We start from the raw sequence: 18,613 nt of genomic DNA on the forward strand, positions 1-18,613 counted from the left end.
CTCTCGCGTTAAATAACCTTATTTAACCTCCCCACTTTGCCCACTGGGAAAACACTGATGCTATTTGTACTTACTGCCTCCTTAGTGACGTGAAACAACCAAATGCAACATGTGCGTGTACGCGTGCATGCGTGTGGGTACAGTTACTGTTTTCTAAGAGAGGTGACACGATGGTATCCTATGATTGACTCATGCTCCATGCTGATTGGGCTTATGTCTCTTAATTCTATTTTAAATGTATGCCTAAGAATTTTAAAATAAATAATGAGATTTGAAAAAAATGTAAATTTGATTCTTTATTTTTGAGAGAGAGAGAGAGAGAGAGAGAGAGAGACAGACAGACAGACAGAGCATGAGCAGGGGTGGGGCAGAGAGAGAGGGAGACACAGAATCCGAAGCAGGCTCCAGGCTCCAAGCTGTCAGCACAGGGCCTGATGCGGGGCTGGAACCCACGAACTGTGAGATCGTGACCTGAGCCCAAGTTGGATGTTTAACTGACTGAACCACCCAGGCACCCCAAAAGAATGGGCTAATTGTGTTTTTCATCTGGGAAAGGTCTTTGACTATATAGGAGCATATTATGTATTTCATAGGCCATCAGTGATTTTTTGGTTAGGGGTGTTTTATCATTTATATGCTTTCTACCAAAGGATGTGTAGAGAAATTGGTCAGCTATAATTAGTACGTTTGAGCTTTTCTCCTTGCTACTGTGTTTGGAAACAGCTTGATGGGAAAAAAAAGAGATGATTAGTACGCACTGAGCATTTCTTGCTGGACAGGCATTGTGCTAAATCACTTTACATGTATTAACTCACTTAATTGTATGAGGGTATCTGTATTATAATCCTCAGTTTTTGGAAGAATTTAAGACACAGGTTAAGTAACTTGGCTAAGGTGGTCCAGGTAGAGGTTAGAGTTAGGGTGGGATCTGTCTCCAGCAGTCTGACTTCCCAGCTTGTGCTCTTTATAACTCTGTTCTGGGTCTCGTCACTATTGATTAAATCTGTGTGCTTAATTCATCTGTATAACTCTCCCTTTTTATAGCAAATAACTTAAAAATGTTAATCTGTTGGCCAATAAAGTCATTGGCCAAAGATCAACAATAAATGAAAAGGTGCTGAACTAGTAGTCAGGAAAGTGTAAATTGAATTACTACGATACCAGTGTTTTTCCATCTGATTGAAAAAATTAAACAGATTGACAGCATTCAGTGCTGGCTGGCAAGGGTGAGGGGTGAAGGACACATACACATATATATATGATGGTGGGAGTAAAACATGGCTTCAACTTTTAGAGAAAATCTCTGGTCATATTTGTTAAAATTTTACATAAATATGCCACTTGACTGAACTCCTGGGAATTTATCTTACAAACATAAAATACCCAGTACGTAAAGTATATGTACAAGGACTTTTTTTTATGGTGCTATTTGCAGTGCCTCCCTCCCCCCGCCCCCCAAAAAACCCAAAAAAAAACCCCTGGAAACCACTTGGAAGTTGGAAAATGCTTGAGGAAATTATGTCACGTACATAATATTGAAGTTTTGGAAAGCTTAAGACCCTTTGCTTCCCTCCTGGATGTGGACCAACTTGGAAAGAAAACCCAAGAGACAGCCAGAGGGAGATCAAAATATTAATCTTTATTAATGATAAAGCTGATTAACCACAACAGATTCCCTATCTCTTTACCCTTGACTGACTTACCCCCCCAATCACTGGGAGCGGGGCAACCATACAAGACCCCTGGGGAAGGACAAGGCAAGGAGCATAGAGCAGGAAAGGCTCTTTCTAAATGCGGACCTGCCCCCACAGAGAGATCCCAGAAGGCCTGACTAGCCATGCTCAGTGTCTCTTCTCAAATTCAGCAGGTGGCTAAGTCATTCCTTCTTCCCAGGGGAGGAGGGACTGAGCCGGTCAGGGTGGAGACCTTTCATATTTTCCCTCTGAGGGAATGGAGTGGAAATTATCTTACTTCTGTGGAAATCATTCCGTGGAAATCATCTTATTTCTATGGAAATCATTCTGTGGAAAATAGAAAACATTCTCACCCCGACTCATGTTATAGAATATCATGCAGCTTTGAAAAGTACATACTAGCTCAACGTGAATGGACTTGGAAAGATGTCGATGGTATTTTGTGAAATGAAACATTGAGTTACAGGGTAATTTTTATGCCACAATTGTATTAAACAAAAGGAGAAACCAATGTGTATGAGTATGTTTTATAAATATAGAAAAAAGTGTTAAAAAATGGAGAATGGTGGGTGTTGTGTGTAGAAGCTTGGGGATGGGGGGGACCATGAACTTTTCTCACTGTATATTTCTGTATCTTTCAGTTGTTAAAGTGAGCATTTGTTAATTTTTATAGGAATATAAAATTGGATGAAAAAGAACCACATGACTTCTTTCAGTTGACTTCATTCAGGTGTAGTTTTGCTGGATGCCTGGAAGAAGGATCTAAAGCTCTTTTGATGTGTTTCATTGAGTCCTCACAATGGAGGATAGTAGTTTGATTCGTTTGGATGCCTTTTATTCCCTTTGTATGAACCAGTTGGTTTTCCTCTTCATTTTTAAACCTTCCGAGAAGAGTGAGGTATACAGTGCGCTGGACCTTTTGAGTAGTTCTTTTGCCAGTTGAGAAAGCTCTTCTGTGATGGGGTGGTGAGTGCCAGGAGCCAAAACATAGCCAGAGTTAGCCAGCCAGCACATATGTCAATGACGTATCAATAAGGATGTCATAAGTTGCACAGGGCATGGGGTTCTGAATCCATTTATAAGGTGGAAGGAGATCTACCTATAGAGTTAGGAACCTCCAGCCGTAGTCCCCCCGTTTCTTCCCCCCCATGAGCCAGTTTCCTTATCCACAAAATGAGAGGCTTGCACCAGGTAATTGTTAATAGCCTAAAATTTTCTTGTCTATTTTATGCCTGATTTAAAATCTTTGGTTACTCTAAAATACACTTATTTTTATTTAAAAAAACTTTTAAAAATGTTTATTTATTTTTGAGAGAGAGACAGAGTGCGAGCTGGGGAGGGGTAGAGAGAGAGAGGGAGACACAGAATCTGAAGCGGGCTTCAGGCTGCACCGAGCTGTCGTCAGCACAGAGCCAGACGCGAGGCTCCAACTCACGAGCCGTGAGATCATGACCTGAGCTGAAGTCAGATGTTTAACGGACAGAGTCAGCCAGGTGCCCCTAAAGTACACTTATTAAACTGCTTGTTCCCTCCCTGTGAGCAATATGATAAGTTGAAGCTGTGATTCATTCTCAGACCTGGGCGACACATTAGAATCAGCCAGGAACCTTAAAAAAACTAAAATGACTGGCCTTCCTCCACACCTGTCGCCCCAGAGTCAGAGCGGGGCCTTAGCATCAGTCCTTTTTATTTTTTGTTTTTTAAAAAATCGCTCCCTGGTTGATTCCAGTGTTTGGTGTTGAGAGTCACTGACTGAAGAGGGGTCTTGTGTGGTAGTTGAGTTGTGGGCAGCACAGCAGCAAGTGGTCCGTGTGGCAGTTCGTTAGCTGGCTGGACAGTTTGTAGCTCACCTAATACACAAGGTTCTTTCCCCTCTTATTTAGTGCCCATTACAATCTTGTGAAGCAGATGTTGTTATTGTGTCCTGTAACCTTGTAGGTGGTGGGAGACTCTTAGTGGAGGTTGCTTTTCACTCTGGAACCCAGTTGAGAGAAGGCAGCTGCAGACCCAGCTGGGTGGATTGGGGTCACGTGAAAAATTACACACACATACACACACACACACACACACGTGTACATATAAACACATTTACATAGATTATATATTGAATGTATGTTATACATGCTCCCTCCAATACCTGCTTCTGGTGGTGGTCTCTGTCTATACCCAGGCCCTGGTCGAGATTATAAAGCCATAACCAAAATCAGTAACCAAAAACCTTCCCACAAATAAAAGTCCCGGACCAGATGGTTTCACTGGTGAATTCTACTGAATATTGAAGAGGAGAATTAATAACAGTTCTTCTTAAGTTCTTCCAAAAAAAAAGAAAGGAGAGAACACTTCCAAACTCATGTCATGAGGCCGGCGTTACCCTGAAACCAAAACCAGACAAGGACACCACAAGAAAAGAAAATTATAGGCCAGTATTCTTGGTGAACAGAGATGCAAACATCTTCAACAAATATTAGCAAACCCAATTCAACAATATGACAAAAATCAGACACCGTGATCATGTAAGATTCATCCCAGGGATGCAGGGACGGTTCACCATCTGCAAACCAATCAACATGTTAACGAAATGAAGGATAAAAATCATATGGTCATCTTGATAGATGCAGAAGAAGCATTTGACAAAATTCAATATCCATTTATGATAAAATTGACAAAGTAGGTATAGAGAGAACATTCCTCAGAATAATAAAGGCTATATATAATAACACCACAGTTAATATCATATTCAATGACAAAGAGGTAAAAGCTTTTCCTCTTAAGTCCGGAAAAAGCAAGGGGTACCCACTCTCACTACTTTTATTCGACATAGTACTGGAAGTCCTAGCTAAAGCAATTAGGCAAGAAAAAGATACAAAGGCATTAGAATTGGAAAGAACAAAGTAAAACTGTCTCTGTTTGCAGATGACATGGTATTATATATAGGAAACCCTAAAGACTGAACCAAAAAACTTAGAACTAGTACACAAATTCAGTAAGTTGCAAGATATGAAATCAATGTACAAAAATCTGTTATATTACTGTACACTAAAAATGAGCTAGCAGAAAGATATATTAAAATAATTCATTTATAATTCCATAATTATATAGTTTACAATACTTAGGAATAAATTTAACCAAAGAAGTTAAAGACCTGTACATTGAAAACTGTAAGACACTGATGAGAAAGACTGAAGAGGACATAAGTAAATGGAAAGATATTCTATGTTCATGGATTAGAAAAATGAATATTGTGAAAATGCCCATACTACCCAAAGCAGCCTGCAAATTTAGTACCATCCCTATCAAAATGTCAATGGCATTTTCCACAGAAATCGAACAGTCTTAAAATTTGTACGGAGCGGCAAAAGACCCTGAATAGTGAAAGCAATCTTGAGTAAGAAAAACAAAGCTTGAGGCATCATGCTTCCTGATTTCAAAGCATATTACAAAGCTGTAGTAATCAGAAATACTGTTGTATTGGCATAAAACAAAATAATGGGACAGACTACAGAGCCCAGAAATAAACACTTGCGTATATGGTCAATTAACATATAACAAAGGAGTCAAAAGTATGTAATGGGTAAGGACAGTGTTTTCAATAGATGGTGGGGGAAAACTGGACAGCCACATGCAAAAGAATGAAACTTGACCACTATCTTTCACCATACACAAAAATTAACTCAAAATGGATTAAAGACTTGACTATAAGACCTGAAACCATAGAACTCCTGGAAGAAAACATAGGCAGTTAGCTCCTTGACATAGGTCTGGCAATGATCTTTTGGATTTGAGACCCAAAGCAAAGGCAACAAAAGCAAAAATAAATAAGTAGGACTATAACAAACTAAAAAGCTGCACAACAAAATGAAAGGCAGCCTGTGGAATAGAAGATATTTACAAATCGCAAATCTCATGAGGGGTTAGTATCCCAAATATATAAAGAACACATACAACCCAATAGCAAAAAACAGTCTGATTAAAAATTGGGCAGAGGAGCTGAAATAAACATTTTTCCAAAGAAGACCTACAGGTGGCCAACAGACACATGAAAAGGTGTTTGACATCATTGATTATCAGGGAAATGCAAATCAGAAGCACAATGAGATACTACCTCACACCTGTCATAATGGCTAGACTCAAAAGGACAAGAGATAATAAGTGTTGGCAAGGCTGTGGAGACAAGGGAACCCTTGTGCCTTACTGGTGGGAATGTAAATTGGTGCAGACACTGGGGAAAACAGTATGCACCTTCCTCAAAAAATTAGAAATAGAACTAGCAATTCCACTTCTGGGTATTTATCCAAAAGAAATGAAAACTCTTAGCTTGAAAAGATACGTGCCCCCCTATATTCGTTGTAGCAGCATTTTCTGTAGCCAGTACGTAGAAGGAGCCTCAATGTCCACTGGTGGTTGAATAGATAAAGTGTGTGTGGGGGCGCCTGGGTGGCTCAGTTGGTTAAGCATTTGACTCTTGGTTTTGGCTCAGGTCATGATTTCATGGTTTGTGATTTCAAGCCCTGCACTGGGCTCTGTGCTGACAGTGTGGAGTCTGCTTGGGATTCTCTCTCTTCTTCTTTCTCTGCTCTCTGTGTGGAGTCTGCTTGTGCTCTCTCTTAAAAATAAATAAACTAAAAAAAATGTGTGTGTGTGTGTGTGTGTGTGCGCGCGCAGCGCCGCGCGCAATGGAATATTATTCAGCCATAAAAAAGGAAAATAGGGGCACCTGGGTGGCTTATTCAGTTGGGCATCTGACTTTGGTTCAGGTCACGATCTCATATTTCATGGGGTTGAGCCCCATGTTGGGCTCTGTGCTGACATCGTGGAGCCTGCTTGGGATTCTTTCTCTCACCCTCTCTCTCTGCCCCTCTCTCCCTCACGCTTTCTCTCTCCCTCAAAATAAATCAGTAAACTTCAGAAAAAAAAGGAAACTTGCCATTTGTGACAATATGAATGGACTTTGAGGGTTTTATGCTAAATGAAATAAGATGAAGGACAAGTACCTTGTGATGTCACTTATACGCAGAATCTAAAAAAACCCCAGAACTCACAGAAACAGAGAACAGATTGGTGGTTGCCAGAAGTGGGGGCTGGGGCTTGGGCATAATGGGTGTAGGGTGTTAAAAGGTACATACTTCCAGTTATAAAATAAGTAAGTCATGGGAATGTAATACCCAGCGTGGTGACTATAGTTAACAGTACTGTATTGTGTATTTGAAAGTTGCTAAGAGGTAGATCTTAAAAGCTCTTATCGCCAAAAGTGGTGCCTGGGTGGCTCAGTCGGTTCAGTGCTCACTCTTGATTTCGGTTTGGGTCATGATCTCACAGTTCGTGAGTTCAAGCTCTACGTTAGGCTCTGTGTTGCCATGCAGTGCCTGCTTGAGATTCTCTCTCCCTCTCTCTCTGCCCCTCCCCTGCTCTCTCTCTCTCTCTCTCTCTCTCAAAACAAACTTATAAAAAAGTTATCACCAAAAAAAAGTGTGTAATTATGTGTGGTGATAGGTATTAACTGGAGTTATTGTAATCATTTCATAACATATACAGATGTCATTCTTTTGTACACATATGTTATTTTTGTACACCGGAAACTAATATGTTACATGTCAATTATATCTTAAGAAGAAGAAAACCAAAGGTGATAAAGTCGCCCCAAACCTTGCACTTCCTTGTGTGGTGGTGCTTTCTCCTGCCGTGTGTGTCCCTTCCTCCCGCTGGCCGTCTGGGACTCCTCCCTCAGACCTCACCCTGGCATGGTCCTCTCTGACCTGTGTCCTGTCTTACTTCCATCCCACATCCACGGCTGGTAAAGGATTGCAGGCAGGTGCCCTGGACCAGGGTCAGGACACCTTAGTTCTCGTCCCAGCTCTGACATTCCGTGGCTGTGTGACCCAGGCCAAGTCACTGACAATCTCTGGTCTCCACCTTTCCTTGCCTGGAGAATGAGATGTTGGAATTACAGGTGAAGATTTAGATGAATCATGCATGGTTGGCTAAGCAGATGGGCTCTGGAAGCAGGATCCGGGAGGTATGCGATGTTTGGGAAAATTTCTTAACCTCTCTGTGACTTAATTTCCTCTTTTCTAAAATGAATGCCTCGAAGAGCCTCAGAGAGTTGTGAATGTTGAAGAAGTTACTCAGAAGGACCTAGAGCAGTGCCTGTGATGTGGTACGCATCCTGCTGTTAGTTATTATTATCGTGTTATTATTGTCACTTTCTTTTATTTTAATAAATATTTATTTTTGAGAGAGAGAGAGAGCGAGCAAGCAGGGGAAGAAGGGCAGAGAGAGAGGGGACGCAGAGGATTTGAAGTGGGTTCTGTGCTGACAGCAGAGAGCCCAATGTGGGGCTTGAACCCGTAAACCGCAAGACCCTGACCTGAGCCAAAGTTGGACGCTTTGTGGCGAGCCACCCAGGAACCCCTTTGTTGTCGCTTTCAAGTGGCTAACGACGGAGGTGGTTTTCGTGGGGAGATCACATCTCCAGAGGACATGGGTGGGTGTTTGTGGACAGTGTTTTCAGCACTCCTCAAATGGTCCCAGATTCTATTCAGTCTTCCCTGCCTCCTTGGCCGAGGATTAGAAGGAAATGATTTGTGGGCTGGGAGGCAAGCTGGAGGCAGATCCTTATAAAACATGTCACCCACATATTTTAAGGTTTCAGTCTGCCATGGCTAAACAGCATAAACATTTTTTTGCCCTTGTATCTTCTGGAATTCATTTCTAAAGCGTTTTCATTCTAAATCATAACTAATACATGACATGATATTTACAGCATAGGGTAGCCACAAGTCTAAACTAACCAAAATACAGGATTTTTTCCCCTGAGAATTAATAGAGGGATTATCTCACTCCAGAGGAACTGGATGACATACTCTGAACTGAGGGAAGGAAGCTTCTGATGTGAGTATACAAACTCCAGAGAAAAGGTCTGGGTGAGCCTCAGAGAAGAGTTGTTGGACAGGATGTTGAGCCTGGCAGCCTGATTCAGGTCCGCCCCTACCCCCAGCCCCGCCACCCTACAAGAAAGATCGAGATCTTGAGAGACAATCGTAGGCAATGGCTGAGCATCTCTAAATATTTTTTTTAATGTTTTATTCATTTTTAAGAGAGAGAGAGAGTGAGTGAGAGAGAGAGACAGAGCGTGAGCAGGGGAGGGGCAGAGAGAGAGGGAGACCCAGAATCCGAAGCAGGTTCCAGGCTCTGAGCTGTCAGCACAGAGCCCGACGCGGGGCTCCAACTCACAAACGCAAGATCATGACCTGAGCCGAAGTTGGATGCTTAATGGACTGAGCCATGTAGGCGCTCCCGGCTGAGTGTCTCTAAACCAGTGTCAAACCAGCGGTTGACGGCTCTGGGGCCCTTCGCCTTGTGTCTGAGGTTCCTCAGTGGGACAGTGAGGCTCTTTGAGAAGACTAAATGCGGTAATGGATGTGAAGCATGTAGAGTAACAGCCAAGGTTTTGTTGAGCTCAGTAAATATACATGCACAATACATCCCTATTGTTATTACTTAAAACTTGTATGTTATGGGGCACCTGGGTGGCTCAGTCAGTTAAGCGTCCCACTTGGACTCAGGTCATGGTCTCTTGGTCTGTGGGTTCGAGCCCCGCGTCGGGCTCTGTGCTGACAGCTCAGAGCCTGGATGGAGCCTGCTTCCGATTCTGTGTCTCCCTCTCTCTCTGCCCCTCTCCTGCTCACGCTCTGTCTCTCTCTCTCAAAAATAAATAAACATTAAAAAACAAGTAAGAAAAAAAAAAAGCATTTCTTGTTGACATTCCAAGGAGGTTGGAACAGAAGTGTAACAAGGCTCTCTTTGAAAGCGCAAAGTAGCTGAAGACTGTGGCACAAACACTTTTTGTTCCGTGGTGCAGAAGGGAATAGCATTTCTTATAGTCTCCCCCAGCCACATTTATTCGTAGGAGGCAATGCAAAAGAGCACTGTTTGTGGAGGAGGGAATGGCTTGCCTTTAAATAAGGAATTGTTTAATTAGATCGGTTTTGTCTGGGAACATATAAGGCACTGTTGCTGAGAGAAACATTCCAGGCCTGGACAGTCGCCTGCACCTCATTGCTGAGCCACTGTCATGGAGGAAATAATTTTGGACCGTTAATATTTGCTGTTTGTTAAAAATAGACTGCTTGCATCTCTTCATTAGGAGGAAGGCAGTGCTTTCTCGCCCTCGGCAGAGTTCGTTTCTCGTTGCAAGAATATGAAGGCCGAGGCACAGAAATCCCCAAATAAACCCCCTCTCCAGCAGTGCGTTACAGCAGAAAGATTGAAGACGTGCGCTTGAACATTGCAGTAGGGTTTCACTGTGCTTGGGTGAAATAGGGAATCACGGCCTCGGGCACGTGTTTTATTTGCTTGTCGTGACTTTGAAATCTTGCAAGAGCCGTGGAAACCGAGCTCTTGTTAACGTGAGGTACGCCAGGCTTGCGTTTTGAGAGTCTGATCAAAACCGCTGTGCTCTGCTGTTTCCTTAGGCATAGGACCCACACAATACTCTAATTGTGCACAGCATATTGTTGTGTATCACAGATGAAAGCACAGCTTTCTTTTCTGCTCGGGAGGGGGTACGCCAGCCCCAAAGTCAAGACATCCGCACATGTTCCTTCTAAATGTGAAGGGTTTATTCAAGAGCATCATGGGACATATTTCTATTCTCTTTGGCTGTCCACACTGTTACCCTTGACATTTTACCGCCTGTAAAACATGTTTTTCTTTAAGAGGAAACTTTTTACAGGTTAATTTTTTTTTTTATTTATGCCTAACTCCTTCCTAAAAGTTAGCTGTGGTAGGTGCTAATAAATGCAGCCTTGAGGCTAGCGTAAGTAGAATTAAATACAGATTTTTTAGAGTTTCTTAGATTGCCTTGATTGTGTGTGCTCACGCGCGCACGTGTGTGTGTGTGTGTGTGTGTGTGTGTGGTGTGTGTGAGAAATTCCACATGGAATTTACAACTATAAATTGTAAAAGAATTTTTGCAAAAAATTTGCTCAGATTCCCGTCACCCTGACAAAACCTCCGAATTCCATCTCACGTGTTACGTTTGCCTTTTTCCTAATGCCACTGTTTTTTTTTTTTTTTAACACAGGTGTAGGCATACATCCACTTTTATTTATTTTTTATTTTATTATTATTTTTTAAATGTTTATTTCTTTTTGAGAGAAAGAGAGAGAGAGAGAGAGAGAGGGATTGAGTGTGCACATGAACCGGGGAGGGGCAGAGAGAGAGGGAGACACAGAATCCGAAGCAGGCTCCAGGCTCTGAGCCATCAGTACAGGCCCTGATGTAAGTCTTAACCTCATGACCTGCGAGATCATGCCTTGAGCCTAAGTCATGATGTGGCTTAACCGACCGGGGCACCCCTGGAATACTGTTCTGTTGCATAGGTTTACCATTAATTACTATCCTCTTGTCCTAGGATTAGGTAAATCTTATGTCATTCTGTCTTGTAAATAATGCCTTAATATTTTTTTTTTAGCATTCTGCTTTTTTGTCATCCAACGAATAGATTTCCATTCGGTTGGAAGTGTGGCTTACGGCAAATAGTACCACGGTCGTTTCAAAAAGGATTATAATTCAGGGTGCGTCCTTGAGTTGTTCATGTGTTAACCAATGTCTTTACTAATTTTGTTGAACTTTTAGGTCCCTTCTTGCTTCGAGAAGTTAACACGGAGTTAAATATTTTTTGTGGAGATTTTTTGTGCACATCTCTAATCGTGGTGATAATGACGGGCTGAAAATTTTCAGCCAGAGATAGATGTGCAAAAACTGTAACTTTTAAGTTTGTTCCTACTAAACTTAATTTAGCTTTCGCGCTACATTGCCAGTTATAAGCGGCTTCCTTCTGTTTGGGGCCGGTTGTGGTAGAGGTTTGTCTCCCTCTGCGGCTGGGAATCAGGTAAGCCCCGAGGGGTCTACAGACCTCTGTAGCCTGGGTGAGGGTCTCGGGTCCCTGTGCCGTTGGGGTCTTGCTGGCTTCTGCTTGAGTGGAGCCCCTCCCTGTGGTCTTGGGCATTAGGCTCTTGCTGCCGGTTTCTCTGCTGTTCGCTGCAGCATCTTCCGTGGCTCCTGGTGGCAGGTTCACACTCAACATTCTCCTGAATCCAACCACAAGACCTTCTCGGGCCTCTCCGCTGTTCTAGAGCCTGGGAGAGGGGCCTGAGAGATGCCCTGGGCCCATGTATTTCATCACCCTCTGGGCCTTCTGGAAGCAATGCTGGCCCATCTCCCAGGGCTGCATCCTGGGAAGCCAGACAGCCAATCTCCAACAGTGATAACCTGTGTCGTTCCTCCGGACTTCTCCAGGATCCCATCAAGTTTTGAGGTCCCACCGCCTCTGCTGTCACCCCCCCCCCCCCCCCCGCCATCTCCCACCCCATGTCAAGTTGCTAGTCCTACTCCACTGAATCCCTCCTTCAACGCACTGGCCAAACTCTATCTCCTTTTTTTGGGCAGAAAAATAACCCTTTCATCATTAAGAACTTTTCTTCCCTCCACGATTGTAGTAGAAACTTCGTGCTTTAAATTCCTCCATTTTGCTCTTGATCTATATAAAGACAATTTTTAGAATTTTAAAAAGAAAAAAAAACCTATCTTTTCAACATTGGTAGACTGCTTTGATTTATTCAGATTGATCTCTGCTTTTAGTTTATAAAACCCCACTTGGGAGCTGGAAAACCCAGAGATTGGCTCTTTGTCAGAAGCTGCATTGCCTCTCCCTGTGGAAGAAAGGACACGTGGAAAATTCTGGCGGCTGCCTGAACGTTGGGTGGGAAAGGGAATCGGTACAAAGGCAGCAGGGAGGAGACTGGGGAGGCCGGCTCTTAATAGCTCAACAGTAGTGACGGTGTATGGAGTTATTCTACCCACAATCTGCATGTTAACTTAGTAGATGTAGAATGATATTAATAGTAAGTGCTTATCAGTGCCAGGCACTGTTTCAAATAGTCTTATATATTCTTTTGTCCCAACAATCCTGTCAAATGGTACCACTGTTCGTACCCCCGTCACATGAGCTAAGAGCCAAAATGCAGCAAGCTGGTGTAACTCTTCAACCAGTAGGTGGTGGATCCTGGTCGTGCAGCAGGGTATTCTGGCTCTGTGTTGACTCTTGGAACCACAAAGTCTATTCTTGGTTGTGGGATGGGGTCAAATACTTCATTTGATTATTAGTATTGAAGGTAGGTCTTTTGTTCTCTTGTAATTGTAATTTGATTCTCTTCTTAACGGGGGTTCAATCATTTCCAAAAGGCTTTATTCCCCCCCCCCCCCCCCCATTTAGGAAGATGCGATCCCTTTATTGTTTTAGTTTGTTTCTGTACTTATGTATATTACTTGATTAACTTAGTGTTTCTCCAGTTTGGATAAAGAGGCCTTCTCAGTTTCAGCTGCTTGTAGTCACCAAAGTTTAATATCTGTATCATCCCAGGCCAGTGATTTGCTTTCCAGAGTTGTGTGATTTTTAAAACCGGTTTATTATGGAAAAGTTCAAACATACACACAAGTGGAGAGATTAGTAGGATGACCTCTGTCATGTGCCCAGCACTCAGTTTTCAACTCATGGCCAATCTTGTTTCGTCTATACCATGATTTGTTCATAGCGGCTCTACCGACATTTTGGGCCGGGAAATTCTTTGTTGTGGGAGGCTGTCCTCTGCCTTTTAGGATGTTTTGCGGTATTCCTGGCCTCTACCCACTAGATAGCAGGAGCATTCCCCCACCACCATTTCTGGTTATAACAACCAAAAATGTCTCCCGGGAGGGGGGCAAGTCGTCCCCAGTTGAGAACCACTGATTTATACTCACTCCACTCTAGCCATCCCTTCAAGGTTATTTGGAAGCAGATCCTATACATCAAATACAATCCACTTTGGGATGCATTTCTGAAGAATAATGCCTCCAATTTTGTTGGCCCTATAGAGAGGAAAGGAGCCAAGATCTCATTCTGTTCCTGTAAGAACTGTTGTCACGGCAGCCTGTCACCGTTGGCCGCAGAAGTAGCAAATGCAAAGAAATCGGTGTCATGCTTCAGCCTATACTTAAAAAAAAAATTGTGATAAAATACACAAAATATGAAATTTTCCATTTTAACCATTAAAAACATTTCTTTTCACGTGTATTTATTTTTGAGAGACAGAGTGAGACAAAGTGAGAGTTGGGGAGGGGCAGAGAGAGAGGGAGACACAACCATTTTAACCATTTTTAAGCATGTAGGATAGTTCAGTGGCATTAAGAACGTTCACAGTGTTGTGCAACCATGCCACCACCCATCTCCAGAACTCTTTTCATCTTGCAAAACTGAAACTCTGTATCCACTAAATAATAAGCCGGTTCCTTCTACCCCTCAGTCTCTGGAAATCACTGTCCTACTTTCAGTCTCTATGAATTTAACTGCTGTATTCTAGGTACCTCATTTAAGTGGAATCAGAATAGTTGTCCTTTTGTGACTGACTTATTCACTTAGCATAATGCCCTTGAAGTTCATCCATGTTGTAGCATATGTCAGAATTTCCCCCATTTTAAGGCTGAATAATATTCCACTGTATTAACTGTGGTTCAGCTTGTGCCTTTTAAGATGTACATCTGGTGGTTGAAAAGCAATCCGGCTAGGAGCCTCCTGCGAGAACTGAGCGGTGTTGCTGTGTGTGTGTGTGTGTGTGTGTGTGTGTGTGTGTGTGTGTGTGTTTCCACTTTTGCCTTGGAACAGTTTGCCAGGGAACATTCATCCAGCCATCCATGACTCACTCCTGGGAAGAGGATGGGGGTGTGGGTTGTGTCTGTGTGTAGGAGGAAGCTTTTAGTCCCAAGGGTCTTGCGTTTAGGCATTAACTACTACCAGTTAAGGGAAAGGATTTGAGTTAGATTAGAATCAGAGACCGTTACAGACTAGGTCTCCCAAAGCACATGTTTTGGAACCCCCCTCCACCCCCCGAAAAAAGCAATTGAAACCCAGAGCATGTAAGTCTTCTTTTCTTGACTTGCTGGTAGTGAGAGTATCTTGCCCGCTGTACCCAGTATCTGGCATATAGCATCAGCCAGTCAGTGTTTGTAGAATTAATGAATGAATTACCAAAGCTCACCCAGCTGACATCCGAGAGTCAGAACTAGGATATTCAGTTGGTTACACATGAGATCATGGTGGCTGAAAAATGGCAGATTGCTTCAGTGGCCCAGTGAGTCTTTGTTTCCTCCTTATCGATCACGAGGGTGACAAGATCAGAGGTAGTTTCCCCACAGTGAGCCTTATTCTTCCTTGGAGGTGGGTTAGAAGGACCCACCTTCCTTAAGACGAGCCAAGCTGATGAGACTGTCAGGAGGCTGAGGATGCCTGGGCCGGCTGAGTGACGACCATTGAGCTTAAATCTGTTCTGTCTCATCCCTGCCGCACGATGTTCACCAATCTCCTTCTCCTTTATTTGTGCTTTTCTTCTTTATGAGAAAGTCTAGTTCCTCCTGGATGCCTCTGAGGGTCCCTCTTATTATACTTCTAAACCAGGTGCCTTCCATCTTGCCTGAATATCAGAACCACCTGAACGCCTTGGAAAGTCCTGATGTCAGGCCAGTTATGTCAGAATGGTTGCGGATAGGGTCCAGGCAGCAGTATTTTTTTTTTTTAACGTTTTTTAATTTATTTTGAGAGACAGAGAGGAAGGAGAGAGAGAATCCTAAGCAGGCTGCACACTGTCAGTACAGAGCCCAACGCGGGGCTCAATCAGACTCACGAACTGCGAGATCATGACTTGAGCCGAAGTCTGACACTTAACTGAGCCACCCAGGTGCCCCAGGCAGCAGTATTTTTCATGTCCTTAACTGCTCCCGCGCCTCAGTTTTTACCTATTTCAACAGTTTTTTTCCTAGTTGTCAGCCTGAGTCTCATCCCTCCTTAACCGTGAAACTTCTCATTATTTACTTCGGATCTAAAGGGGGTGTAATGTAAGAGAATAATAATCATGTACTAACTTCGAGCCATGTTAATGTTACTTTACAATTACTTGTGGGTTCTTGTGTTCCTTTCTCAGAGTATAAGGTCTGCTAGGCAGGCAGCGTGCCTCCTTTCTCCTGTATCCCAGGGCTTCTCAAAGTGACTGTGCACCCCCATTTCTTGGGGGGCTGTTAAAGCACAGATTGCTGGACCCACCTTGGGAAGGTCTAATTTAGTTAAGTCTCAGGTGGGGCACGAGAGTTTGCATTTCTTTTCTAAAAAATGTTTCCGAGATCATGACCTGAGCCTAAGTTGGACGCTTAATCGGCTGAGCCACCCAGGTGCCCCGAGAATTTGCATTTCTGATGGTTTTCCAGCTGCGGCTGCCGGTCCCGGGACTGCACGTGAGAACACGATCTACCCTTTGGATCATTCCTCACGTGCAGGGGTGCTCAGTAATTACCTGTAAACCTCAAGGAATGGAACCAATTTCCCCTGAGCTGCTCTGCTGCCTGGGGGACCGTATTCTGCTGTGGCTAAGAGAATGAAAGAACGTGTGATTGATCACCTACAGATGATCATAACTTTGACTTTCCAGTTGCCAATTCTTTTACATTTGGACCCTCACTAAGATGATTATTTTTCTCTCCATTGTGTGTGTGTGAGAGAGAGAGGGTTGGCGGTGGCATGTTTAGCCTACACGGAATGATAGGACTGCATCATGCAGACCAGAATCATGGTTCACGTCCTCTCTGTCTTCCAGGGTAGAAAGCCAGGGCAGGCAGTAGAGGGGATCAGTGTTTGGAAAGGTCCGCGAAGAGTGGTCTCCAAACAGAGGGGAAACTCAGCACAGTTTTCAAAAACGAAACAGAAGATTCTCTGGAAAGCCTTCCTGTGAATTACCAGGGGCCCCAAGTCGTCTTGGTTTTTATCGGGAAAACAAAGTGAGCTCAGGAGGAGCTAATGTTGCTGCCTCCGCCCCCGCCGGGAGACAGCCCTAATGAATTTCACCAGCAGCTACAGTTTTTTGTCGTGTGAGAAACTGTGGAGGCTGAATTTGAGGCTCTATTCAAGTATTTATATCCTCGATCCCTTTTCCGTTAAGTGTCTTCTAGAAGCTGAGTTTTCCCTCCGAACACTCTGAAAAGTTTGAACCGCTCTTCCTGTTGTAATTAATGGTTACATCACTTGATGCATTTGGGTTTTGTGTTACATCAGCCGGTCTTTCCCCGGGGTATCAGGGAGTTATTTTATATTTTCTTGTACGTACAATATTTTTGAGAGATAGATGAATGAGACTTTTCTAAGGAAATTTGTTGCCTATTTTAAATAATTGGATAGGGTGGCGTTGGAAGTGTAAGGTGGGGGTGTTTCTCTTTTGTGTGTGGCTTTTCAGTGCCACTCCTTGAACTTGAGCTGTCCTCTTGTTCATTTGGTGTTCATGTGTTTTTATTTTATTTTTTTCATCTGGTGTTAAGTTAAAATGAGAAAAATTAGAGTCAAACAGTTGATGATGACTTTGGAGAGAAGCCTTTAGTTTCTCAGGTATTTCATGAGGCACGCGTCACAGATTTGGTTCATTTGTGCCTCTTACAGAACACGTGCTTTATCTTAGGATAGCGCTGGGGATGCGGTGGAAAGAGACCCAGCAAAATGACCTCACAGTCACTGAGGCCCTCTACATTGAAAAGCCCTCTGTGTTGTGGGTGAGAGAGCAACCTTGGCTAGTCTTGAAAAATTAGATGTGAAATCTACCCCCAGAATCAAGAGCCTACTGTATACACTATATGGTGGCTAACTTGACAAATTATATGTATCTAAAAAATGAAAAAAAATTTGAGAACGAAACTCAGGTTCCTCACTTCTCACATCAGATGAGGGCCTGGCTACCCGGTCAGTCTCCTGAACCTTTTCCAAACAAACACTCTGCTGAGGAAAAAGTCCAAGTCGCCGATGCACCCAGATGCGGAAATCCGAAAAGACCGGAGAGAATTCGCACACAGGCAGAAGGATAAATAAAGGTTTTGAGTCTCTCTCTCTCTCTCTCTCTCTCTTCCCCCCCAACAGGTGAATTTTGTAGCATGTCAGCTCTTTGCCTTGTTCGCTGCTTTCTGGTTCCGCATCTACTTAAGTCCTGGTAAAACCAGTCCCGATGTCCGGCACGCGTTTGCCACCATTTTTGGCATCTATTTTGTCATCTTTTGTTTTGGCTGGTGAGTATGAGCCTCAGAAACTCTAGTATTTATCATTTGGGTGTGTTGGGGCAACATTCTTGGCATTTCCCAGGCAGGAAGTGAAATATATACTCCTATTGTAAAAAATATATATATACTCCTATTGTTTTATATATACATATATACACACACATATATATGTACACATACACATATATATATACACATATATATACACATACATATATATACACACACACACACATATATATATGTGTGTGTGTGTGTATATATATATATATATATATACACACATACACACTCCTATTGTATGTTCTAGGAATATCATTTATTGTAAGAACCTAGAACCAATAAACTGACTATCCATTAGAAGTCAATTCGGTGGATTTTTCTAGAAATTGTGCTTCCATTGATGTTACCCTGGGTCAAGTAAGTGGAATGCTATAAGGTTTCATTTTCCAGATGAGGAACCTTTCTTACCTGTTGTAGATATTGGTGTTTTTCTTGCATGACAATATTAATTGATGTTAGTCCTGTGCATAATGTAGAAGAGTTTTAGTGCTGGTCTTAGGAAGTGTGAGTCATTCCTCAACAGCGAGAGCCTGCGGATGACTCTTTTCTCTACCAGATAAGCTGGCCAAATACCCTGGGAGTGGCACTTCTCGGAGAAAGAGTTTTAGGAACCAACATTTCTAGAAATACAACTTAAGGATTTTTGTGAATTCATTCAGGATACTATAATACTGCTGTTCTTCCTTCAGTAAAAATTTGAGAAAAGATGATGAGTATGTTGAATCAACTACCAGGTA

At 42.9% G+C, this 18,613-nt stretch overlaps 1 protein-coding gene across 5 annotated transcripts in view; it reads left to right on the forward strand.

Moving 5' to 3' along the window:
* The window catches only part of MBOAT1 (membrane bound O-acyltransferase domain containing 1), a 107,710-nt gene that overhangs the window by 42,009 nt on the left and 47,088 nt on the right, over positions 1-18,613 (forward strand). For 2 of the 5 annotated variants that reach the window (XM_053904853.1, XM_053904855.1), the window contains exon 2: positions 17,677-17,822. The exons of 2 other annotated variants lie outside the window; for them this stretch is intronic. In XM_053904853.1, coding sequence (XP_053760828.1) covers positions 17,677-17,822 — 146 coding nt within the window. Of the gene's footprint in view, positions 1-16,464; positions 16,683-17,676; positions 17,823-18,613 lie in introns of those variants that run through there. One more of the 5 variants, XM_053904854.1, reaches the window with a different exon arrangement.

Source organism: Panthera pardus, unplaced genomic scaffold (genome assembly GCF_024362965.1).
Source record: "Panthera pardus isolate Hobbes unplaced genomic scaffold, ASM2436296v1 HiC_scaffold_17, whole genome shotgun sequence".
NCBI classification, from domain to species: domain Eukaryota; kingdom Metazoa; phylum Chordata; class Mammalia; order Carnivora; family Felidae; genus Panthera; species Panthera pardus.